The following is a 27,075-nucleotide window of genomic DNA, read 5'->3' on the forward strand; positions in this document are numbered from 1 at the left end:
TTACAAATAGACCTATTTTTCCATGTTTACAATTATTCATGTGCCATTTTGTTTAAACTCAACAAAAATTCTGCTAAGTACTAATCTCAGGGAATATAATAGAAACTAGTGGCTGAGTCCTTCAGTTCTGTTCAAGGACTATGTTGAGACAGGACCTAGTTGTACTCTTCTTGCAGCATTTTAGGTGTGATTATTGTCATTTGGAGTTAATTATTTTTTAATTTGTTTTTTTTTTTTTTTTTTTTTGCTTTATTTTTTAATTTGTAAGGTATGTGAAAATATTCAGTTGGTAAAAGTGTATTATTCAGGAGAACTTGATGGATTTTACAAAATTCAGATGTTGACTATAAATTATTATCTTAATGTTCTTGAAACAAAGATGAACCATTAAAAGAGTTATTTTAGAGAAAAAAAAAAGTCCCCCCTCCAGTATCACCAAATACTAACTTATCTCTTTTCCCTTTGTAACATGACTTTATTATGGGAGCATAGGGGAACTGAAGGCATTCATAACAGCTACATTCTGGTGGGATTGAGCCAGCCAGGCAAGCCAGTGAATTAAGAGGGTCAAGTAGTAAACAAGACGAATAGGTAGAGCCAAAAAAAACTAACTGTGCACGGCATTTCCAATAGAAAACATTTGACAGGGCATTTAATTCCACTAAAATTTAATAAACTAGTAATTCAAGATTTACGTGTGTACCTCCTTAGATCTCAGGTTTTCCATATGAATGTAGGTAATTTATTCCACTCACTTATAATGAACTATATATATTTGAGTATTTTTTTAAAAGATTTATTTATGAGAGATAGTAAGCGAGCAAACTGGGGCAGAGGAAGAAGGAGGGAGAATATTCTCCTTAAGCAGACTGCCGGCTGAGTGCAGAGCCCGATGTAGGGCTCAATCCCAACACCCTGAGATCATGACCTGAGCTGAAATCAAGAGTACCACTTAACTGAGTCACCCAGACACCCCTATAATTGAGTATTTAAAAACATATTTCTAAATAACTATATTTTTAAAAATTAGAAAATATTTAGAATTTATGAAAATTTGCCATGCAAAGTAAGAAATAGAATCATTCAGGGGCGCCTGGGTGGCTTGGTCTGTTAAGCGTCTGACTCTTGGTTTCAGTTCAGATCATAATCTTGGGATTGTGAGATTGAGCCCTGTGTTGGGCTCTGCTCTCAGGGAGGAGTCTGCTTGAGATTCTCTCTCCCCTTCTCCCTCTGCCCCTCCCCTCCTGCCCTCTCTCAAGTAAATAAATAAAATAGAATCATCTAGAAGTGTTATGAGATGAATCATAAAGGACCATGAGAAGATGTATAAGGAAAGCTCCCTTGTAATAACTGTTATCATGGAATCTTGTGCATTATACACAAGAAAGAAATACCAGGGCACCTAGGCTGGCTCAGTCAGTGGAGCATTCAACTCGATCTTGGGTTTGTGAGTTTGAGTTCTACAATGGTTGTGGAGCCTACTTTAAATTAAATTAAAAAGAGAAATACTATTTTACACTCGTCTTTCCACAGGACTGTGTGGACCTCCCCACCAACAGCTAGTTGGACCAAGGGAGGGACTTGAGTCAGTCAGTGAGGTGGTATTGGATTAGAGAAGGCATCATGTTGACCCCAAGCTACAGGGAAGCAGAATCAACCACGGAATTTACAAAGCTAAGGAATCTGGCTTGCAAAGAATATAGCAGATATCCAGTTTGGAGACCATGGTGACCCCAGAGAGTGATGGAGAGAGTAATTGCTGGATAATCTTTCAGGTCCACGGAGGTTCACTTGCCCTTCTTGCAGTGGATTCCATGAAGCCTTCTTGAATCCCTTCCTTCACTTTGCCCACCCTAACCCCTTATCATCTATCCTGACTAGGTGAGTCCTGCATCCAGTTTTATCCTCTAGATTAGGACACTCAGAGAAGGTCAAGAGACAAGTTGCCAGTGAGTAATATTCATGTTTGTCTATACAAATGGTTCTACTCACCTCATGACTATATTAATTAGAACTAATTAAGGAAGGATTGAAGGGTCTGTAATTTTTGCAGTTTGGTAAATAGAATGCTGAGGAGTTTTCAAATGCTTGATAGTCCCTTTAAAGCCAATTTTATCAGCTTCCTAATGCTCCATGAAGTCTGAGAAAGGAGATGGACTTAAATTGTAGCAGAAGGAATTTGTTGTGCAGAATTTCTTGGCATAGTAAACCAAATTGTGAAAAATGCCAGTAACTATAAGATTGACTTTTCTTGGAGTTCTTAAAAAACTGGACAAAATTCACCTCTGAGGATGGCTTATAATATCTACACCTACCTGATAGTCTCCTTTCCCAAAAAAAATGAATTATTTTGTTCCTAGAATGTGAAGAATAAGATCAATATCTTATGGAGGAGGAAATGAGACATAGCAATAAAATTGGGCTGTGGAGAGGGGAGAGGGAAAAGTAAACTCTGACAGTGATTTTTTTCCTTAAATGTACATCTATCTGTTGAGTTGTCATCCAGTTTGCACCTTGTAACTGGCTCTCCCCTGTGGAGTGGGTGTACCCCACAAGAGTGTGTACCAGTGGTTGAGTTCATGGCAGGTGGCCCTGCTTTTTGGGCATGGCTGATTTTTGGCAAGGGCATCTTACCCAGGTTAGGCTGATGGCTGTTCCTTGGGAATTAGAAATTAAAACTGAGGGAGTAGAGGAGAAATGGCAACACAAAAACCTGCAGGATGTTCATGGCTATATATTCTATCATGCAAACCACAAAAAAAGAAAAAAATTCCAAAGAGAACATATCGAAAGGAGCAGATACACAGGAGCTGCAATGGAAGATGAATTCTGAGAACTGTGCCTTTGTTCAACTTTTTTTTTTTTTCCTTTGTTCAAACTCTTTACTGAGGTGCCTGCGTTCCTGCCCTTGGGTTCCATGGAACAGTGCTGTGTCTTATAACGTAGTGTTTGTGTGTTTTACTGAAGCTAGTTCCAAAGGGTCTCTGTCACCTGACTCCATGTGTCCTCATTTACATAATTTTGGGGCACCTGGGTGGCTCAGTTAAGTGTCCAACTCTTGATTTTGGCTCAGGTCATGATCTTGGGGTAGTGGGATGGAACCCTGCATTGGGCTCGGTGCTGGGTGTGGAACCTGCTTGAGATTCTCCCTCCTTCTGCCCTCCCTCTCCCTAGTCACTTCCCCCTACCCCCACCAACCGCTTGCACATGGTCTCACTCTTAAAAAAAAAAAAAAGTTGCACCTAATTTACACACTTTTCCAGAACTGACCAAAATGAGCTCCAACTTGCTGAAAGCTCCTCCTTTTTCCTTATTCAATACAAAATTGGCTGTGTTGCCTCCACATCCATCTTGAATGAACGGGTTTAATTACTAATTATATGACCTTGAAAGTTAATTTTTCTGAACCTCAGTTTTATCATGTATAAAATGGATCAAAAGCTTCAACTGTAAAATGGGGGAAATAACTAATTCATGAGTAGAACTTTTCAGAACACTTTACACGTATTATCTCATTTAATATTCACATTAACCCTATGCATAAGTCCTCAATAAAAGCTTGTAATTGTTGGGAATGCCTGAGTGGCTCAGTTGGTTGAGCATCTGACTCTTGATTTAGGCCCAGGTCATGCTGTCAGGGTTGTGAGACAGCCCTGCATCGGGCTCTGCACTGGGCATGGAGCCTGCTTGAGCTTCTCTCCTGCTCTCTGCCTTTCCCCTCTTTAGAAAAAAGTTTGTAATTATTAATATTTTTACATTTCAGATGAGGAAACAAGTTAAAATTTTCCTAGGATGACCAGCTGGTAACTTGGAGTGAATCCTAACTATTTCCTCTAGTGCTTCTCTCACAGGTGAAACTGAAAAAAAAACTAAACATTTTTATACTAAACATTATATGCTTAATGCAGAGGCATACGTCTGTTCCAACTTGCCATCTTCTGTGTGTTTCTATGGCATGATCTAGGGACTTACCTTTCTTCTTGAAACACTGCTTGGAATGGTGGTATAGTCAAGAGAAATGGACTTCCAAGAGAAAGCAGTCCTAGTCCTAGTTTCTGGTGTCCAGAGCTTCAGGCACTGTAAACATAAAAATCTTTCTAGAAGGCAAATCTTGGGGGTCACTTCTCTGTTAAAACATGATAGACTTCAGGTAAACCCCCTAACCACATTCCCACCGGACTCACCTCTTGCACTTTCCTCCCCACATAGATCTTAAGTTTTTCTGCCGTTCTCTGGATGCTTTATACACATTCTTACCTCTGTCCGGACCTTTTCTTTTTTCTTTTTCTTTCTTTCTTTTTTAGTAGGCTCCATGCCCAGAGTAGGGCTCAAACTCGACCCTGAGGTCAAGAGTCACATGCTCTACCAATTGGCCAACCAAGCACCCCTAGGTCTTTCAATTATTTCTTTCTCTCAACTTTGCCCCACCTCTATCCCTTTCCCTTATCTACCTCTTACACCTTCTTCAGGACTTGGTGTGGAAATCACCTTTGACAGAAACCTTGCAGATAGGGGATTAAGAGGCACAAACTTCCAGTGATAAAATAAATCACAGAGAGGAAAAGTTCAGCACAGGGAATATAGTCGATATTATTGTGATAATGGTGACAAGTGGTGACTACACTTATCATGGTGGGCCCTGAGTAATGTATAGAATTGTTGTATACTTGAAACTTGCATAAACTTGTATGTCAACCTTATACTTCAATAACAAATATTTTATAAAAGAAAAAAAAAAGACATGTAAAACACTACAAAAAAAAAGAAAAAGGAAAAAGAAAAAGAAAAAAAAGAAACCTTCCAGATGCCCTCAGAGCTAGGTAAGCACTTTATTTTATTGGATTTTTACTTCTCTGAATTCCATCTCAAGACCCTAAGCTCTTGGATGTAAAGTGTTAGTAATACAATAGTCCTGTCCTCGAGGAAGGGTAGAAGGGATCTTCTACAGTAGTTCTAGCGTGGCCGCCATATAGAGCTTCAGCATGTGCTGTTGGGATCCCAACTCAAATCATTAGACAAAGACCAGAGACCCATGGCGAATTAAGCTATTTCTCAGGAACCACAAAGATACTAGTCACGCCAGAAAAAACTCCCCACAAAACCCAGGAACCCTACCTTGCCACTGCTTCCGATGTTAGGGTAGGCACATACTTATCTAGTAAAGAACTCATGTGAAGCATCTCTATTATTTCATGTGTGAGAGTTATGAGGGGAGGGGGTTAGCTCAATCATGAGCAAAATCGCACTGAAACGCTGTTTCAGAACTTAGAGTTCCGCGGGAGAAATAAGACGTCAATCAAAACACATACACATGTGTAATGGGAACCTTGATAAGTGCTCCTAGGAAAATCCAAGGTGCTATAATAGCTTACATCATGGGCACCTGGATGGGAGAGTAGAGCAAAGATCAGGCCACTTCCTTGGGAGGCAAGATGAAAGACTGTATGGGAATTACCAAGGCCGAGGCTGAGAAGTGGGATGAGAAAGAGGAGCTTCCCAGCCTGAGCTGAGGTGGGAGAGGTCAGGCCCTGAAGGGGCTGAAGGAACAGCGTAGGGAAGCACTCCAGAAGAGGAAATCCCCACGAGGCATTGAGGGCCTGAATTTGCCTTATTTTCCCAAGGACACATTTGCTCCTTAGGACAAACCGTAAGGGAGAGCCCTTCACTCTGCTGTGACTTAGTACTGATAATCAGTCTGAGCAAACTGGGGCATATGAAAATCCTCGCCCCAAAGCCAGAATCCTTAGTAAAAATGCCTGGGTCCCCAAACTACTGAGATAATGTTAATTGGAAGCAAACCAAACTTGCCTGCCTTCCTGCCTTGCTCCCCACCCACCTTTGGCCCTACTTCAAATCTTTAAATGATGTGATCCAGCTGAGGTCTCTGGCATAAAGATGGCTTCTCCTTCCCTCCATCGCTTTTGGAGCTGGTAGGGGTTGGCTAGGAAGGAGGTTCTTGCTCTTTTCAAGGTCTCTTAGAGGGCTCTTAGCCTCTGATAAGTTCTTATCCCTCCTTCTTTGAACTGGCTGCCCCCACCTAGGCCTTGAGGCTCTTCTCTGGCTTCACTATGTAAATATGTACCTGATGATATGCATTTGATTTTGAAAGTGTCCTTAGAGGATCCTACTGAATTTCTTCGTTCCTACCTGACCTCTACGGTTGAGAAGGGGTTGGAGTATGGAAAAGGAGGATTAGGCTATTTCCAGGCAGGGAAAGACTCCTTTCTAGAAGGCATATAATCTTGGCATATAGCCCAGGAACTGGGAACCAAAATGGAAAAAAAGACCAGAAGGACTGTGCTCCTGAGAGCTTCTAAGTGGGATGTTGGGTGTAATGTACATCCATCTTGTCATTCTTCACTTGCCTTCTCCTTTCAGTCATATAAAGGTCTACCCTGCGCAGTTCAGCTGCTAGTTTCCCCATTTGAGCCATAGAGTAGAAACAAAGAAGCCTGGAGAAGGGAAACTTTTGTGCTTGGGAAGAAGAGCCTTCAGCTATCACTGGACTGATTCTCTGTACTATAGTTGTTCTGTGCCTCCTAGTCTGTTAGTCTGTGTTCTTGGGGAGCAGGACAGTATCTTACTCTCCTCTGTATCCCAAGATTCCCACATAGGTCAGTAGTTATTTGCTGAACAAATGAATAATCGAAGGAGAAGTCAAGTTACCTACTTGTGGTTCTTGGATCTAAGAAGATGGTGAAGGAAAGAGGGTACATAGGTTTTGGGCATCTGGAGAAGGTGGCTACAGTGAAAAGTAGAGAAAAAAATGACTACAAGTAAAAATGAAACAAGGGTTCCTAATTTTGAATAGAACCTATTCACTGTAGAGATAAAACCCTGAGTGCTTTCATGAACACTTCTAAGAAATTGGTCAGGATTGACTTAATGCCATTTGTCCTGATTATAGGTAATAAGTAGCCCAAGGTTTTTATTTTGTCCTATTCTGAGATTTAAGCTCTCTGGTCTCCCAAAGAGGTGATGCTGGGAACTTAGGAAGGAAACTTTCCTTTAAAGAATTTCTGAGTCGGGAGTTTCAGAGAGCATACCTGTAGCTAGGCTTAAGATGTGAGGCCCTAAAGCCTCCAGAGATGTTCCTTGCACACAGAAAAGGAGCTTCAAAAATCTAGTTTCATTTCTTTAGTTTCATGCATTTTTTTTCAGGCCGGGAGAGCAGAGGCAAACGTATTTTAAAAATACTCAGTGTTGGGATGCCTGAGTGGCTCAGTCGGTTAAGCGTCTTGAGTTTGGGTTTTGGTTTAGCTCATGATCTCAGGGTTGCGAAGTGGAGCCCCTGGTTGGGCTCTGCGCTCAGCAGGGAGTCTGTCTCTCCCTCTGCCCTCCCCCTACTCATGTGCTCTCTCTCAAATAAAAATAAATCTTAAAAAATATAGATATAAAATACAAAGTGTGAAATAAGTCAGTTGGAGAAAGACAAATACCATATAATTTTACTCATGTGGAATTTAAGAAACAAATGAGCAAAGGGAAAAAAAGGGAGTGAGAGACAAACCAAGAACACTCTTAACTGTAGAACAAACTGATGGTGAGGAGAGGTGGGTGGAGGACTGGGGGAATAGGTAATGGAAATTAAGGAGGGCACTCGTCCTGATGGACACCAGGTGATGATGTATGGAAGTGTTGAGTCACTATATTGTACACCTGAAACTAATAATTACACTGTATGTTAACTGGAATTAAAAACTTAAAAAAGAAATAGAAAGTTTTAAAAATAAGAAAAAAATACCTCTGGGGAAAAAATAAATATAGAATCATAAATAAGGGATGCCTGGGTGGCTCAGCAGCTGAGCCTCTGCCTTCAGCTCAGGGCATGACCCGGGGTCCTGGGATAGAGTCCCACATCGGGCTCCCTGCAGGGAGCCTGCTTCTCCCTCTGCCTGTGCCCCTCTGTGTGTCTCATGAATAAACCTTTTTTAAAAAAAATCATAAATAAATTTTAAAAATAGGTATTATAGGTAACTGTCTAATTCCAGTTAAGACTACCTTGACCTGCCAGGCCTCTATAAGGCAGTTGAGGACACACCTTATTTGCTCAGTAGGGACCTGAAATCCTTCCCATTTGATACTACTCAGCATTGGTCTACAGTTTGCTCACCTATTAAATAGGAATGTATTTTTCTTGCTTGGTTATTGTTATGGGTTGAATTGTGTCCCACCAAAATATTGGAGCTGTAAACCCTAGTACCTCAGAATGTAACCTTATTTGGAAATGAGGTCTTCGTAGAAGTAATCAATTTAAAATGAGATCTTTAATGTGACCTAATCTAGTATAACCGGTGTCCCTATAAAAGGGGAAATTTGGACACAGAGACAGACACCAGGGAAGATGACACTGCAGAGCCCAGGGAGGAGACAGCTACCTACAAGCTAGGGAAGGCCTGAGGCTACCAGGCCCAGAATGAAGACTTCCCCTGCTCCTTCCCTAGCAGCATGGCCCTGCTGATACCTGGGTATCCGTTGGACTTCTGGCCTCCAGACTGTGAGAATACGTTTCTATTGTTTTAAGCCACCCAGTTTGCCATGCACCCAGTACTGCAGTCCTAAGAAACAAATACAGTCATTTTAAAAATTAGACTTTATAAATAAAACAAAAAACCTCTCTCCAGATAATAATTGGTTCTTCTCAAAGTTCAGAACTAGAGGGCTAAGCCAAGGATTGTGAGTCTCTAACACAGATGAAAGAGGACAGAAATAACCTCTTTCTAACCTAGTTATGGATGGGAGCTCCCCGTGTTAATTGAAGCCTTAAGAGTTTCTGCTTTGGAAGAGCTTGAGTAGCTAGATATTTCCTGCAAGATATGACCATATAAGTTGCTGAACTATACATAGCAGTTCTGTGAGTTTTAAAAAGTGTATGTCTGTTCATAGTAAAAAAGGCTGTAAGGATGCATGCTGAGGTATTTATCAGAGGTTATAGAATTACTGTAGTTTTTTATGATTTGCTGATTTATTTCCCAAGCAAGTATGTATTATTTTATTAATCATTATATTAATATAGTGACTATAAAACCAAACCTAGCATACTTTTTTTGTTTCAGATTCTCCTGCATAGGCCCTACTTCTGGATATAAAGGGCCTGTCAAAAGATGTTCAACCATGGCAATCTAGTTTTTTAGGGACAAGAGTGGTCCTCCACTTCCCAGGTTTAATCTGTATTTCCATTTCTTTGCTGCTGGTGTTTTCCACTACACACTGGGAGGACTTGGCTGTAGTTAGCATGTCATGGGCAGGAGCTTCATGGATTTTGGTTGAAAGCAGCTGGACGACTAAAATTAAGCACCAGCTCCCAGTTACTGATATTGGGGATAAGTGGGTTGAGTATGAGTTGCTCTTTGTTGAAGGTAAGTAACCGTGCCCATTGCTTTACTAGAATGCCACTGCAGATGCATTTATGCAAGATAACTCTCTTGAAAATCGTTGCTGGGAATGAAACTTTGGAGAACTGCTCTTAACAGGAGCACAAGGGCATACTGGAGGCATCTGGTGGTATGGGGCTTGTTCAAGGGCCATATAAAATAAGAAGATGAGAACTTTTTGGAGAAATAGATTGCCATAAGGCATACTTGTGTAGACAAGTCTGGATGATGGTCAAGCTCAGAGAGCAGAGTCAGGACTTGGCTTTCTTTGCCTAATCACAATAAACTTTAGGTTGTATGTAACTCATCCTCCCCCTCAGTAATTCATCAAAGGAAATCGGGGACAATACAGTTCATTGGGAGGATAATTTACCCTGTGGACGTGCTCTTTTTGATATTTATTTTTAAGATTTTACTTATTCATGAGAGACACAGGCAGAGGGAGAAGCAGGCTTCCCATGGGAACCCAATGTGGGACTTGATCCCAGGACCCCAGGATCACGCCCTGAGCCAAAGGCAGACGCTCAACCACTGAGCCATCCAGGTGTCCCATTCTCTTTGATTTTAATATGAATATTTAAGTGTCAGTCTTTTGCCTATCATTACTTCATGTCTTCAGGGTTGTTGAACTTGCTCTACTTGGTCTCCCCAGCTCTCAGTATTGGCAGATACTCAAACAAGGCATAGGATGTGTATTCTTCTCTAGAATCCATGTCCTTAGCTTGATAGAGTGCTATGACCCAGTCAGTACCCAAACAGCAATCACTTCCTCAAGGAACCCATATATGCACAGCTGTATAAATTGAACACTGGAGGGATTGGTGTTTGGCAATTAGCCAGCACTGTGTAAGAGTCTGATCTTGATTTGTCACGGTAGGAAGTCTGTAGATACTTCCCTTTTTTCATTATAAAAGACATTCAGGTTTATTATAAACACCTGGGAAAATTTATTTATATGTATAGTTTGGTACACTATTTTCTTCTTCTTTTTAATTAGTTTCAGAGATAGAATTTAGTGATTCATTAGTTGCATATAACACCCAGTGTTCATTGGGTTCAAGTGCCTTCCTTAATGCTCGTCATCCAATTATCCTGTCCCCTCCACCCATTTCCTCCCCAGCAACTCTCAGTTTGTTTCCAAGAGTTCAGCATCTCTTATGGTTTGCCTCCCTCTCAGTCTTCATCTTATTTTATTTTTCCTTCCATATTGTGGACACTGCTGCTATAAACATTGGGATGCAGTGCTCCTTTGAATCACTATGTTTGTACCCTCTGGGTAAGTACCTACTAGTATAATTGCTGGGTCATAGAATAGTTCTATTTTTAGTTTTTTGAGGAACCTCCATCCTGTTTTCCAGAGTGGCTGCATCAATTTGCATTCCCACCAACAGTGCAAGAGGGTTCCCCCTTCTTGCCAACACCTGTGGTTTCCTGTCTTGTTAATTTTAGCCATTCTGACCCATGTGAAGTGATATCTCATTGTAGTTTTGATTTGTATTTCCCTGATGCCGAGTGATATAGAGCATTTTTTAATGTGTCTGTTGGGGGGATCCCTGGGTGGCGCAGCAGTTTGGCGCCTGCCTTTGGCCCAGGGAGTGATTCTGGAGACCCGGGATCGAATCCCACATCGGGCTCCCGGTGAATGGAGCCTGCTTCTCTCTGCCTATGTCTCTGCCTCTCTCTCTCTCTCTCTCCCTGTGACTATCATAAATAAATAAAATTGAAAAAAAAAAAAAAGGAAACCAAGTTGGATTCCTTAAAAAAAAAAAAGTGTTAGCCATTTATATGTTTTCTTTGGAGAAATGTCGGTTCATGTCTTCTGCTCATTTCTTGATTGGATTTTTTGTTTTCTGGTGTTAAGTCTGATAAATTCTTTATAAATTTTAGATATTAGCCCTTTATCTGGTAAGACATTTGCAAATAAGTCAGTAAATATTTTCTTAAACTAAAAATATCAAAATAAAAGTATATTCATAATATTTTAAAATATGGATGCAAATACTTGAAGAAATGGCAAAAAGAGTTTACTTTAAAAAATAACACCAGGGCAGCCCGGGTGGCTCAGCGGTTTAATGCCACCTTCAGTCCAGGGCCTGATCCTGGAGACCCGGGATCAAGTCCCACGTCGGGCTCCCTGCATGGAGCCTGCTTCTCCCTCAGCCTGAGTCTCTGCCTCTCTCTCTCTCTCTCTCTCTCTCATGAATAAATAAATAAAATCTTTAAAAAAATCTTCCAATGAAAAAAAAAATAACACTAATAATTCAGAGTGTTGTGCCCAAGATTGCAAATCCGAGAAACCACCAAGGAGCCAACACAGATGCAAACACACGAGGGTTTATTTGCAAGCTCGAACTTGGGTCCAAGTATACCCAACACAGCGGAGCAGGGACTTGGACCCCGAGGTGGGTTACAGCTGGGTTTTTTATGAGCTGGTCTAGGGGATCTTCAGAAGGGATGGAGGAATTTTTTCCATTCTAATATGGGGGAAAGGGTGAGGGAGTTTCTTAAGATCTGATACAGGATTCTCTGCTGAGGGCATTCTGAGCTTTATTGTCTTTCCGATGTGGGATTCCCTGCCTAGGACATTCTGCAGTTTTTCCCGTAAAGTTCAGCTCTTATTCCCAGGGGCCTAAGATGGCTGTACTTGTGCTAATGCTGAACTTGAGGTGGAATGGCCTTAATTTTTCTCCACCTCCACATTTTCCCGTCTCAGAGGACCCAAGGAAGGACCCAATCATGGGTCCAGGCTGGTCTCAGAGTGAGCCAGTGGGAATGATTAAACCATGATTCAAACCAACCTTGTTGCTGCTCTAGCTCCCGTTTACGTCTAGCCAAAACTTTTCTGACTTTTGCCACAGATTCCTGGACTATTCCTGAGTGGTCAGTAAAGAAGCAACACTCCTCATTTGGGGCAGCACATAACCCCCCTTGCTTGCAAAAGCCTCTCTACAGTTAAGATGCTCCTATCTTTTTAAACCTTAAAAGACTTTAAAAGCGAAGCTGAATTGGGTACACATTTTTAAACGGCTGATGGGGATTGGTTCTGGAACGAAGGGACAGAGCGTAAGCAACATTAGTGGGTAAGTGAGAACGGCGCAGTCTTAGCTTTAGGGGATTGTCCTTGTCTGGTTAGCCTTTCCATTCTGGAACAAAGTCCGTGAGAAGGCCTGTGGGTCAGCGGGCCGGATGTGGGTGTAGCAGACCCAGGGAGTAATCCCGTGGACCTTGAGAGCGGTGGGAGGGGTCAGGATCACGAGGTAGGGTCCCTTCCAGCGAGGTCGAAGTGCCTGGTGTTGGTGTCTTCGCACGTACACCCAGTCACCTGGCCAATACTGAAGGGGGCCCGGGGGTGGCCCAGTCTCGTAGAGGGCCCTCAGCTTAGGCCACACCTGCTCATGGGCTCCTTGTAACATTTGGAGGGAGAAAAGGAGTTGGTGATCATCAAATTCAGCAAGCACCTCAGGTTTTAAATTGGGGATGACAGGTGGAGGAAGACGGACCATGATCTCATAGGGAGTCAGTCCCATCTCATATGGGGAGTTCCTCTATATGGGGCGAAGGGGAGGAGAGCTGCCCGGTCCCCGCCAGTCTCCAGGCTGCCTTAGTTAAGGTCTCCTTGAACGTTCTGTTCCTCCTCTACCTGTCCTGGGCTCTGGGGCCTCTATGCACAATGTCATTTCCAATCTGCCCCAAGTACTAGGGCCTGTCCCCGTGTTACCTTAGAGACGGATGCTGGGCCGTTGTCTGACCCAATCCTAACGGGAAAACCCTACCTCGGTTCGATGTCTTCCAGCAGTTTCCTGGTCACGGTCTGTGCCGTTTCATGTTTGGTGGGAAATGCCTCTGTCCAGCCTGAAGAAGTATCTACAAACTAATAAATACCTGTACCCGTATTTTCCAGGTTTCACCTCAGTGAAGTCCACTTCCCAGTAGGCTCCTGGGGGGTCCCCCCAGAGCCAGGTGCCCGGGTTAGACCCACGGGCGGTGGCATCAGTTAACCGGCTGGCACGGCCGCTCGCCACAATCTGCTCCATCTTTGCTCGAGGGTCCTTAATAGTGACCTTTGCGTGTCGTACAAGGTCTCCCGTCTTCCTTGTCCCCAGGTGAGTCCCCGATGCCTCTGGATGGGCCGCGCCGTCCCAGTTCCTCCGGCAGGAGGATGCTGGAGTCCGCGGCCCTCCCCCAGCCACGCGGGCCTTGGTCCGGTGTAGCCAGCGTCAGTGTAGTTGGGGGTGCCGGGCGGGGTCGGTGCCCCCGGGTCAGGCCGCGGGGTGGCTAGGACCCGGGTCAGCAGAGGGGCCGCCTCCCCAGTTCCAGTCGGCTAACAGGTCCCCGCTGCGGCGTGTCTGCTCTCTGGCGCCCGACAGCGGGCGACGGCGACGGCTGCGGCCTGGGGCAGCCAGAGGCCCTCGGGGGTTCAAGGGTCTCTGTTCTGGTTTTATAGTTTTCCCTCTGCGTCCGCAGCCCCCTCTCCCGGTGAAGGCTCCGGGATGGAGCGGTGGCGAGGGCGGCCCCGCTGTCGCCTACAGGGTGATTTGCTCACCTTCCCCGTGGTCAGCGCCTCGGCCAGTGCGGCCGGTCCTGCCCGTTGGGCTGAATCCGTGGTCACGGCTGCCCCGCAGGGCTGAGTCCTTCTCGGACAAAACTGCTGCTCTTCTCAAGCGCAGACCAACAAATCAAGGAAACTTTGGAACAGAAAGTAGACTTTTAACCTTATACTCTTGTACTTTAAAATCCATTTACTTCGATCTCAGTCTGTCCTGCCCACACCTCAAATTCCTTTCCAAGGATTTCTGTTGGTGCCCGTGGGCCCTGCGCCCGTGCAGTCTTGCCGGCCAGTTTCCCTTGGGGTTGTAATAAAACTGAGTGTTGTGCCCCAGTGTCCACTAGGAATTCAACAGGCTGCCCCTCCACTCCGAGAGTTACCCTGGGCTCGGGGAGGGGTGCCGAACCCCGACTCCCCTAGTCGTCCAGGTCCTCCATCTCCAAGATCTTGGCAGGGGCCTTAGGTCCTTTGTTAAGACAGTCTTTCCCCCAGTGGCCCTCTTCCTTGCAATGGGCACATTTTTTCAGTTTAGGGCGCTCCCGACAGGGACCAGGGCCATCCTCCTTACCTGTCCCTGAAGCCAGCTTCTTGAGGTGCCTCTGTCTTTCCTGTGGGTCATCCATGGTTGTGGCCAGCAGGATCTTGGCCCGGTTTCGGGTCTGCCAGTCACTTAGTTTGGTTTGTTGCTCTTCTGGACTTTCTCTATTATTATAGACTCTTTCTGCCACTATCACTAAGTCCTGCAAGCTCTTCTCTCCCAGTCTCTCTACACTTTGCAATTTCCTTTTACTGTCCGGAGCGGCCTGGTTAACAAAAGCCGTGATAATTGCGGCCTTTGTTTCCGGGGCTTCTGGGTTCATAGGGGGGCACTGCCTAAAAGCCTCTGTGACTCTCTCTAAGAAGGCTGCTGGACTCTCATCCTTGCCCTGCCTCACACCATATACCTTGGCCAGATTGGGAGGCTTGCGCGTGGCAGCCTGGAGACCTGCCCCTAGAGTCTGGCGGTGGACCCGGAGTCTCTCCTTACCTTCAGCCGAGTTGTGGCCCCAGGTGGGGCGGGATAAGGGGAAGGCAGCGTTTCTGAGGTCTGGGTTTTGAGTCGGCTGTCTGTCCTCTCCTGGGACAGACTTCCGGGCTTCCACCTGAATTTGTTCTCTCTCCTCGGTGGCGAAGAGAACCTGCAAGAGCTGTCGGCAGTCATCCCAAGTAGGCTGGTGGGTAAAGAGAACAGGATCGATTAGATCCAAGCCCGATTAGATCTCTCGGATTATCAGAGAACTTTGCATTTTGGGTTTTCCAATTATATAAATCACTGGTGGAGAATGGCCAGTACAACATTAGCTGTCCACCAGTCTCATCGGGGGGCCCCATGGCGTGGAGGGGAAGGGCGGTGGAGTCCGCAGCCCCTGTTAGGGGGTGGGACCACCCAGTGGGTCCCACCGCACATCTCTGCTGCTGGCACAGGAATTCCCTCATCTGGGAGGGGGGCGCCCCTTCTGCAGCCCCCCGTACCTCTGATGGGGGGGCGGAAGGGCGAGGGGGTGCCCAGTAGGGCGGTGGGAGGATCAGGTCCTCCAGTGAGGAATCCTGTAAAACTGGATAAAGAGGCGCTTTTGTCTTAGAGTTGGTCTCCTTCTCCACCTTTCCGCAGGGCTAGAATCTTGGTAGGTCCTCCTTTGGGGGGTAAAAATTGTTTTAGCCAAGGAGGGGGATTCTCAGTCATGTCCTACCAGACCAGGATGTAGGGCACCTGGTCAGGGTGGCCGTCTGGTTTATCCCTGAAGATCGCGGCCTTAACCTGTAAGATAATAGGTAGGTGGAAAGTTCCTTCTCGGGGCCATCCCATGTCAAAGGTTGGCCGTTCTGACATGCAGTAAGTTCGAAATTTCCCTTTCCATATATTTGTGCTCAGATTGTGAGCTCTTTCCTTAACATCCGAGAAGTGGGAGACCATAAGGGATGGGGGGGGGTGGCTTGTGTCTGCCCCATTATGTCCCTCGTGCACACCAAGGCACAGACAGTTGTGACAGTTAACAAATAACACAGTCAAACGCACAGTTAACAAGGACACAGTAACAGACAAACGTTCCAGTGCAGCCGCGGAGATAAAACAGTAACTCGACGGGCTGGCAGCCGGCCCTCCTTACAGTTGAGGACCCCGTCCTTCTTACAGATGAGGACCCCGTCCTCCAGGGAGGGGCAAAGGACGTCTCCTCAAGATCCCCTGGTCGTGGCCCGCCAGTGCGTCCGCCTAAACCAATGTCGACCCAATACAGATCAGGATTCCTACAGATAAAAGTACAGTTTAGAGCTCTCAGAAAATATGCGCGCAAAAGGTGGTAAAAGTTGAGTGCACTCACCACACGTGGGACCCTCCAGATAGGGTCCTGGGGTCTTTCGGATCCCAGACGAGCCCCCAAATGTTGTGCCCAAGATTGCGAATCCGAGAAACCACCAAGGAGCCGACACCGATGCAGACACATGAGGGTTTATTTACAAGCTCGAACTTGGGTCCAAGTGCACCCGACACAGCGGAGCAGGGACTTGGACCCCGAAGTGGGTTACAGCTGGGTTTTTTATGGGCTGGTCTAGGGGATCTTCAGAAGGGGTGGAGGAATTTTTTCCATTCTAATATGGAGGAAAGAGTGGGGGAGTTTCTTAGGATCCGATACGGCATTCTCTGCCGAGGGCATTCTGAGCTTTATTGTCTTTCCGATATGGGATTCCCTGCCTAGGACATTCTGCAGTTTTTCCTGTAAAGTTCAGCTCTTATTCCCAGGGGCCTAAGATGGCTGTACTTGTGCTAATGCTGAACTTGAGGTGGAATGGCCTTAATTTTTCTCGGCCTCCTAAGAGAATGAAGAAAATCTGTTGCATTCTCTTGTATGAGGAGGTGGGAATGGGATGAAAAGGGGTGGGGAATGGAGCTAAGTACATCATTTTGTATAGAATTGACTTTTACAACCATGTTAACATTTTACTTGTTAAAAAAAAAAATAAGAATGCAAAGTTCTTAAATTGAATACCAACAGAAACAAATCTAACAGATTTCAAGTGAAAGAAATAAGACGAACACAAATAATTAGTAACTTGACTATGCACCTTCAACCTTCAGATGGAAGAACCGCAAACAAATATTGGAACTTTACTAAAAGGTTGGTTTTTCACAATGATAGGGGTTTTGCAATTTTGAAGCTATCAAAGGATGGAGCAAATTGAGCACATGAATAAATGATGATTCTCACTGTTGGAGACAAGAGATACAGATATAAATATGGAGCGGGAAGAACCCTATGATGATTGGAATTGCAGATGCCAATATGAACTCATTTTTGGTAAGTATACATTGTACATATTTCTAACTCCTGAAAGGGCTCAATAGCAACGAATATATCCTAAGTCTATACTGGAGCCAGGTATCATTCTCTACTTGATAAAACCAGCATTCCTTTTTTTTTTTTTTTTTTTTGAACTTTAAATAGGTTCCACACCCAACATGGGTCTTGAACTTACGACATTGAGGTCAAGAGTCACATATTCCATCAATTGAGCCAGCCAGGTGCCCCTAGAACCAGCACTCCCTGAAAAATGGCTGACTCCTGGGCTGACGTATGAATAGGAAAATGAGCCTGGAGCATCTTCTTTGTTGTACCAGACATACACCTTGACATAAAAAAAAAAAAAAGAAAAATAAAAAAAAAAGAAAAAAAGAAACACCTAGGGGAAACGAAACTTCTTTAAAACAGGGCCTGTGGTGAGGTCCTCAGAATGAATGGATGCAACTGTAAACTACAGGGACCTGGTGGGTGGGTGGGCATGAGCTGACTGCAGATCTTAGCCTTTTATACCCTTAGTCTCCCCAGCTCTGTGTGTGGTAGACCATGTAAGCTTTGACTCATTACCTGCTGGATGCTGCTGTGTTGCTGACATTGTGGTTTGTTTCCCCTTGACTGTGAATTTGATGGCTTGTCAAGGGATCTGTTTTCAGTACAATTTTTTTTGTTAAATATTCCTGGCCACTGCTGTGCTCTTTTAGGGGAATGTCCTTTAAGGGCAAAGCTGAGGTCTGCCTCTTTGTAATTGTGAAATCTGTACCTAATCTCTGGACTGGAATATCAAGTTGTCCACTGTAAATGTCAAGGGGCATAGTAGTATGTAAAACTGGCTGCTTCCACCAAGGAAGTGTAGGCCTTTCAATTAACTTCACAAAAGATACACATAAAAGGCCAAGTCCTAGGCAACTGAGTATGAAAAAATGTGCCCTAGTGTCCCTCCCTCCATCCCTCCCCACCGGTTCTGCATTCTTTTCTTTTTTAAAGATTGTATTTATTCATTCATGAGAGACAGGCAGAGACACAGGCAGAGGGAGAAGGAGGCCCCCTGTGGGGAGCCAGATGCAGGATCACACCTTGAGCCCAAGGCAGATGCTCAACCCCTGAGCCACCCAAGGCGCCCCCCTCCCCATCCCCGGTTCTGCATTCTTTTGTTTGAATTAGCCCATGTCTCTACTGTGGACAGTGAATGGCCAAAGTAGGCTCCAAGTGGGATTTTCATTTTTGTCAGAAATCAAAGCCTTAAACTAAAAGAACCAGCTGTTTACCTAGAGCTGTTGGAGCAGGTTTGCTTATGAAGTCACAGCCCATTGGCCTCATGTCGGCCTGAGAGCATCTCCTGAGAACGAGCCAGTTAATTAATATTCTCCGTGAAATTCTTGGCAGGCTTCAACCTGCCCTTGATGAAGGCTCAGCAGCTGTATTGCTTCTGAGATGCTTCATCTCAACTTCACCAAGTCCCCACAAGGCCTGGGGAGAGGCCCACGTGTACCTGCTTTGTCCTGCCCTGAAACCTTCTTGGGACTTGGTGTAACAGGCTGACTCCCTTTTCAGGGGGGAGGCGGAAACTTTCCTACACTCAAGCACATTCACAATTCCTGGGGCCACTAAAGCAGCTATTTTCCATTCCCTCAGCAAATAGGGCTGTAAACAAATGGTCTACATTAAGGGAAATGAAGCCTGGAGATGTTAAAACACACTCGCAGGTATAATCAGCCAAGGTTCTGTCCAACCAGAGTGCTTCGTCTTTAAAATCCTCACTGTGTACTGCCCTGCTGCTTTCTTTGTGGGTCTTTTATTCATCACATGCTGTTTTATAGTTTGTTTCTTGCACATTGCTTTAGTCTCAGAATTTAAAAAAAAACAACCTGGGATCCCTGGGTGGCTCAGCGGTTTAGCGCCTGCCTTTGGCCCAGGGCACGATCCTGGAGACCCGGGATCGAATCCCACGTTGGGCTCCCTGCATGGAGCCTGCTTCTCCCTCTGCCTGTGTCTCTGCCTCTCTCTCTCTGTGTGTGTGACTATCATAAATAAATAATAAAAAATAAAAAAAATAATTAAAAAAAAAAAAGAAAGAAAGAAAGCCTTTCCCCTTCTGTCCCTCCAAATAGCACTTCTGACTGAAGCAGCACCATGACCTGCTTGTGCCTGGCTGTGAATTGCATCTGGATGAGAGAAATTGGACGCTGGCAAAAGAGTTATGGAAGAATTTCAAAAAAGTGGGGTGAAACCAAATTTGTTTTCCACATTTGCCTCAGGTTTGCCTGGTGGAGATTGGAAAATAAGGCCTCAGGAAACAATGAAAGGAATCATAATTAAATAGCCCAGAGAAGATCTTTATGCAATCATGTAGTCTTCCTTGGAACAGAGCATGGATGGTTAGGCCCACGTAGGCACGGAATACAATACACAATATCTGTTTAGATAAAAGGAAAAAAATTCTCACTGGTAAAAACTAAAATAACTGCGGAGATTTGATGGCCTTTACCAGCAGAGTAGAGGCCCCTCTATAGGATTGGATGGGATCGCGTTTCGGTGTCCTTCCAGACCCAGGATTCTGAGAAGAAAGGATGGTAATGTGGAGACCAGCATGGTTTCCACGGGTACCAGGAGTTGGGATTGGTTGTGAAAGGAAAGAGGAGCGCTTCACTCAGATGTAGGGACAAAAAAAATGTGCCACAGTACAGAACATGTAGTAGCTGCATAATACTGACTAGTTTATAAAGAAGTAGAGTCTTAGAAGTCAGCTGAACAGGTGACACAGTCTCCCAGTTCTCACTGATAGGAGACAACTTAATAGACACAAATATATTGCACAAAACCTCAACACAGGTTTCTGCAGGGAAGGTTTCCACCCAGTCCCTGCTGCTCCCCAAAAGGTCAGGGAACAGAAATTCCCTAAGTCACTGTTCACTGTGACTCAGCATTCCTCATCCTGTGAAAGGACACAAGTCTGTCTCTTCACTTTAACAGCAAACCCCAGTGGCATCAGGTGACCTTGGTTATAGACAAGAATCACTGAATATGGCAGCACTTGTGGCAGCTGTGACTCCTTCCTTTGGTTATGGATCTCAAGCTCCACAAAGTCCTCAGGTGTCCAAAATGACAGATGTCTCTTTTGAAAAGAATTAAGCCAGGATCAGTTCACCCATCCTCAAAGGGGATTGACCATGGTGACTCTTCTGAGAGGCGTTGTTGACTTTTCAGGGGAGCTTGCTGTTCGCCTGCCAGTACAACTTCTCTTCTACTTTTTTCTTTTTCCATCGGCAGAGTAGCAGCATCTTAAAGGTCTTCCTGAAGGTTCTGTTGCAGAGGGCATAGCAAATGGGGTTGACGGTACTGTTGACATAGCACAACCAGTAGCCCAAGTGCCACAGGGTGACTGGGACACATTTGTCACAGAAGGTGGAAACCAGGACCATTATGTTATAAGGGGTCCAGGTGATGATGAACGCCAGGAGAATGGCACTCAAAGTCCGGGCTGCTTTCCTCTCCTTGACAAGGACCATTCTTTTTCGTTTGGTCATTTGATGGCTGAGGTTGGGATCCAGGCCTTTTGTGGAAGGATCCTTGGACACTGGGAAGGAGCAGGGCATGATTTTAACCTTGTGACAGCTGTTGTTGGTCTCCTGGGTCCCATCCGCTTTTACCACCAATTGGAACTTATAGGCCACACATTTCTGACTCTTGGATCTATGAGCAGCACCTGGGGACAAGAAGTATTTTTGGGTGTCATAGTCATTTTTTTCAGCTTGAGCTTTCACAAAAGTTTCCTTGGTCTCCTCGGCACTGAATTCTTCCCTTGGGCTTTCCTTGGTCTGACTCTTGTAGACTACTTGGAAGACAGGGTCAGCGGTGGACTTGTCCTCGTCCTCTGAGGAAGGGCAGCTGCTACAGGTGGTGAGCTGCTCAGCTTTGGCCCACTCGGTGCTTGGGCCCATGGCTTGGGATGGCTTCCCAGTGGTGGAGGTGCTCCTGTGGGAGGATGACCAGGAGGCTTCGTTCCTCTCCCTCTGGGCCAGTGTGGGCCAAGGGCAGCTAAAGCAGGATGTCAGCAGAGCCTTCTGAGCTGGCTTTCTTGGCTCAGCTTCGGCAATGGAGTCAGAGCCCTGGAGGTCGGCCAGGTCCTTGGTTCGCTTCTCTGTTTCCCGGTAGATTCGGCAGTAGAGGATGGTCATGACAGAAACAGGGATGTAGAAGGCAGCGATGGCAGTGCCAAAAGTGATGGTGGGCTCGGAGAGGAATTGGATCTGGCACTCATCTGGTGGCACTGTCCGCTCCCCAACCAGGTACTGCCAGCAGAGGATCGCCGGTGCCCAAAGGATGAAGGAGATTAGCCAGGCCAGGCCAATCATGATGCCAGCTCTTCTTGGGGTACGCTTGGCCCGATAGGTCAGAGGTCTTGTGATAGAAAAGTAACGGTCAAAACTGATCACCAGAAGGTTCATGACAGAAGCATTGCTGGCCACATAGTCCAGTGCAAGCCAGAGGTCACAAGCCAGACTCCCGAGCACCCAGCGTCCCATGAGGATGTAGGTGGTGTAGAGGTTCATGGAGAAAATCCCAATGATGAGATCGGCACAGGCCAAGCTGAGCAGGTAATAGTTGTTAACTGTCTTCAGCTGACTGTTGACTTTGAAGGAGATCATGACTAAGATGTTGCCCACAATGGTGACCAGGCTGACCACAGCAGTCACGGCTGCAATGGTGATGATCTCCCACAACCCGTGGTGTTCCAGAGGCCGGTGACTTACTGGGGTGCCATTGACAGTGCTGGTGTTGTGATAAGGTTCCTCTTCCATCCTTAAATAGGGTTAAGTCTTGATTTCTAGACCATCTCTTTCCTCTCTCACCTCCTCTTGGTCAGCACCTGGAAGAGAGGTAACTGTGTTAACCCCACTCACCAGCAATGGATCTCTGCCCCACTCATTGCTTATCAGGTGCAATAGAATATCAAACACGGCCACACACATCCAGAGCAGGATGTGGAAGTCTCTGAAAGCCTTGGTGACAGTCTTGCAGTAGCACCATCCCTTTGCTTTCTGGAAGTTACCAGAGCCTGGGAGCCTTTCTTGTACCTGAGGCTGCTGCCCTCTTGTGGTTCCAATAGCAATTTAAAGAAGAGGGGGAAGGAAAGGGAACCGGGTACCTGGGGAGCAAAGAAGGGAAGCAAGCAGGGAAGGTGAAGTCACTCTGGATTGCGACCAGACGACCTTAGGGGCAAACGCTCTGTTTCCTAAACTCGCAGTGCCAGGTACCCAGTGTGTCATGCTCTGGGGGAAGAGACATCGTAGGGACTCTATCGTCCCTTCACCAACTATGATTGAGTTTGATGCTAGGTTCGGCTATTAACGTTACTGAGGCCACGTTGTGAGGCAGGACCGCAGCACAACACTCCCCCTGACGTTTGTGCTTCCCGTGAGCACCAGCTGCTGCTGCTCACCTGCCCCCGTTCTTGAGCTATTTGCGATGTAATAGAAATGTTTTAAATTATTTTATTTTCTGATTATAAAGTAAGAATTTTCTTGTAAAAGCTCAAGAAATGTCAAAATGTATAGCTTAGGAAACAGGGGCCCTCGGTGGCTCAGTCGGTCAAGCATCTGCCTTTGGCTCAGGTCATGATCTCCGGGTCCTGGGATGGGGCCCCACGTTGGGCTCTCCGTCAGCAGGAGTCGGCTTCTCCCTCTCCCTCTGCCCTCCCTGCTGCTTTTTTTTTCTCTCTCTCAAATAAATAAATAAAATCTTAAAAAAGAAAAAGAAGAAAGAAAGAAAGAAAGAAAGAAACAAAGAAAGAAAACAAGCCTCCTTTAACCGAATCTTGCAGAGGTAATCAAAGCTCTCCCCTACCTATGCATATGCTAACAAATATTTAAATACAATTATTTTTAAATAGGTGACTTTTTAATGTCTACACTCAAAATTTTGTTTTTTACTTAACAAATCATCATGGATACCGTTTTTTCTTATAAGATTTATTTATTTTGTTGAAGTAATCTCTATGTTCAACGTGGGACTCAAACTTGTGATCCCAAGATCGAGTTGCATGCTCCTCCAACTGAGCCAGTCAGGCGCCCCAATGCACATCTTTTGTATCAGCATGTCTTTTGACTAGAGCTCTTTTTTTCATTTTAATGACTGCACGTTATCCCATTTAATGGGGGATCCCTGGGTGGCGCAGCGGTTTAGCGCCTGCCTTTGGCCCAGGGCGCGATCCTGGAGACCCGGGATCGAATCCCACATTGGGCTCCCGGTGCATGGAGCCTGCTTCTCCCTCTGCCTGTGTCTCTGCCTCTCTCTCTCTCTCTCTCTGTGACTATCATACATAAATAAAAAAAAAAATTATCCCATTTAATGGATGAAATTTAATCAACATCCACTGACAAATTCAAACTTTTAAAAATAAAAGTCAATTTTCCTTTTCTTTTTTTTAAAAAATATTTTATTTATTTACTCATGAAAGACACACAGAGAGAGGCAGAGACATAGGCAGAGGGGGAAGCAGGCTCCCTGCAGGGAGCCCAGTGTGAGACTAGATCCCAGGACATTAGGATCACATGCTGAGCTGAAGACAGACGTTCAACCGCTGAGCCACCCAGGTGCCCCTATAAAATGGAATATTAGCCATAAAAAAGAAAAGATTTCAAAAGAAATCTTGAAAATCTTTAAAAAAAAAAAAAAGGGGGTGGAATCCCTAGGTGGCTCAGGGGTTTAGTGCCTGCCCTTGGCCCAGGGCGTGATCCTGGACTCCCGGGATCCAGTCCCGTGTTGGGCTCCCGGCGTGGAGCCTGCTTCTCCCTCTCTCTCTATGTCTATCATGAATAAATAAAATCTTAAAAAAAAAAAGAATGAAATCTTGCCACTTGCAATGACCTGGATAGAGCTAGAATAAAATGCTAAGTGAAATAAGTCAGTTGGAGAAAGACAAATATATGACTTCACTCATGTGGAATTTAAGAAACAAAACAAATAAGCAAAGGGAAAAAAAAGAGAAAGGGGCAAACCAAGAAATAGGCTCTTAACTATGGAGAACAAACTGATGGTCACCGGAGGGGAGGTAAGAGGGGGATGGGGATTATGGGGGGGCACTTTCTGTGATGGGTGCCAGGTGATGCACAGAGTTGTTGAGTCCCTGTGCACTTGAAACTAATATACCACTCTATGTTAACTAACTGGAATTGGAATAAAAACTTAAAAAAAAAAAAACCCCAAAACCCAAGGCATCAAGTTGGAAAGCCTGAGACGTGGAGGAGACATGATGATTTTTTTCTCAAGTCTTCAAAACAGAAATAAATTGTGTCTTGGAAGGATTTAATCTTTCCTATTTAATTTTATTAGAAGGTAGTAAGCAATTTATAAAGGGTCCTGGGAATTTGGATGTGCACATTCTCCTGTGACCACATGTGTATACTTGGGGGTTTTCCTCTCCGACCTGTTTCCTCATTTATAAAAATAAGGAAATCAGACTATGGGATGATGCAAGATCCCTACATTTTAATGATTTTGTATACTAAATAGTGTGATGGTTGATTTTTTTGTGTCATGTTGGCTATGCTACAGTTGCCAATTGTTTGGTCAAACACCTGAGTCTAGATGTTGCTGTGAAGGTATTTTTTAAAATGATTTTGTTGTGCCCAAGATTGCAAATCCGAGAAACCACCGAGGAGCTGACACTGATGCAAACACACAAGGGTTGATTTACAAGCTCGAGCCTGGATCCAAGTATACCCCACACAGTGGAGCAGGGACTTGGACCCCGATACTAAGAGGCTTAGCAACTTTATAGGGGCCAGTGGCCAATGGGATACGCAGAAAGTTGCACAGTCATGCTGGTCCACTCGCAGGTGGCCGATTGAGTTGTATTTTACCCTAAAGTATCCATTTGAACTGCCCTATCACTGAGCCGGATTTCCGGTTAGGGTGTGCCCTGGACTTGACTAGGGTGGGGCAGTGCCCTAAGCAGGTCGGCACAAGACGGGTACAGCACAAAATGGAGTCAGTCCTGCTCTCCTTGGCCAGGGGTAGGGGATTTTTGTTAAATTTCCTGGGTCCCACAATTTTTTAATTTTTATTTTATTATTTGAGAGAGGGTAAGAGAGAACACAGCAGGGGCAGGGGTAGAGGGAGAAACAGGCAGCAAGTCCAACGTGGGGCTCAATCCCAGGACCCTGAGATCATCTGAGCTGAAGGCAGATGCTTAACTGACTGAGCCACCCAGGGAGCCCTTTATTTATTAGAGAGAGAGAGAGAGAGAGAGAAGTGGGGGAGAGGCAGAGGGAGGGAGAAGCTCAAGCAAGCTCTTCTGAGTGTGGAGCCCAATGTGGGCTTAATCCCATGACCCCAAGATCACGGCCTGAGTTGAAATCAAGAGTCAGACACTCAACTGACTGAGCCACCCAGGTGCCCCTTGGAGTAACTCTTACTGCTTTTTGGGTTGTGGAGGCAAATAAAATATATATAATTGGTTATCTGGGGGGTGAGAACTCATCTGAGGTCTTATTTGGTTACCCAAACTGTAGAAGTTCCCATTTTCCAGGACACCTGCCTGGGTGGCTCAGTGGTTGAGCATCTGCCTCTGGCTCAGGTCATGATCCCGGGGTCCTGGGATCAAGTCCTGCATCGGGCCCCCTATTCAGCAGGGAGTCTGCTTCTCCCTCTGCCTCTGCTCTTCCTCACCACTTGTGCGCTCTCTCTCTCTCTCTCTCTCTCTCTAATAAGTAAATAAAGTAAATAAGTAAATAAAACCTTTAAAAGTAAATAAAAGTTCCCAATTTCCACTACTTTTATGGAAAGTTACCCTAGTTTATGTCTAGGGTGCCAGTATCAGCAGAGAGCAAACAGTCACCCCTGGTTATTTTTCTACCACCAAACAGGAGACCAAAAATTCCAGAATGATAAAATTGTCCTTGTTCCCAACTCTGGGTCTATTGCATCTTGCTGCTTTGTTGCCAATAACTTACAAAGGAAGCAAACCAACACAAAAGCCAAGAAAGGTAACACTGTATCACCTGAATTCTCTTCCTTGTGGAGTGGCCTTGATGACTTCTGAGGTTTTGCATGAGATGAGCTTAGGCCTTGCTTTTCTGAAATACCTCTTCTCTGAGCTCTATGCCTGAGCCTTGCTTCACTGTTTCTATAGCAACCATGATGGAAAACGTTAATAGAATCTACAATCCAGGATATCAGGACATCATCATAACCTGCTCTCCTCCTGCCCTCTCCTTTTTCAAGGATACATCAAGAGAAAGTAAACTTAAATACATGGTGGCATTGGGTTGGACATCACGAAGAACTTGCAGTGACAAAATATGTGCATAAAAGAGGCTCTGAATTTGCCTTTTCGTTTGTATTTTATTTTGTTTATTTTAAAAAAAATTTTCAAAAGATTTTATTTATTTATTGAGAGGCAGAGACACAGGCAGAGGGAGAAGCAGGCTCCACGCAGGGATCCCGACTTGGGACTTGATCCTGGGTCTCCAGGATCATACCCCAGGCTGCAGGTGGTGCTAAACCGCTGCACCACTGGGGCCGCCTGCGTTTGTATTTAAAGTTGGTTTGTGTAACCTCTTTTAATTGATAGAACACTGTCCAAAGATGTGGTGATTAAGAAATGGCTTCTTTTTAAAATTTTTTCTTTCTTTTTTAAATTTAAATTCAGTTTGCTGACACAGAGTATAACACCCAGTGCTCATCCCATCCAGTGCCCTCCTCAGTGAGAAATGACTTCCTGATGTCACTGAAACAGTAATATCTGGGTCAGAGTTTTTTTTTTTTTAAATAAAGATTTTATTTATTAATGATATGACAGAGAGAGAGAGAGAGAGAA

General features: G+C 45.0%; 1 protein-coding gene across 1 annotated transcript in view; it reads right to left on the reverse strand.

Moving 5' to 3' along the window:
• Positions 1–19,569: 19,569 nt before the first annotated feature.
• CHRM5 (cholinergic receptor muscarinic 5) overlaps positions 19,570–27,075 on the reverse strand; it is a 78,303-nt gene continuing 70,797 nt past the window's right edge. Inside the window, exon 2 of the mRNA XM_025998400.2 lies at positions 19,570–22,122. Within this exon, the coding sequence (XP_025854185.1) occupies positions 20,456–22,054 (1,599 nt within the window). The 5' untranslated portion in view covers positions 22,055–22,122 and the 3' untranslated portion in view covers positions 19,570–20,455. The remainder of the gene's footprint in view (positions 22,123–27,075) is intronic.

Source organism: Vulpes vulpes, chromosome 15, assembly GCF_048418805.1.
Source record: "Vulpes vulpes isolate BD-2025 chromosome 15, VulVul3, whole genome shotgun sequence".
Taxonomy (NCBI): domain Eukaryota; kingdom Metazoa; phylum Chordata; class Mammalia; order Carnivora; family Canidae; genus Vulpes; species Vulpes vulpes.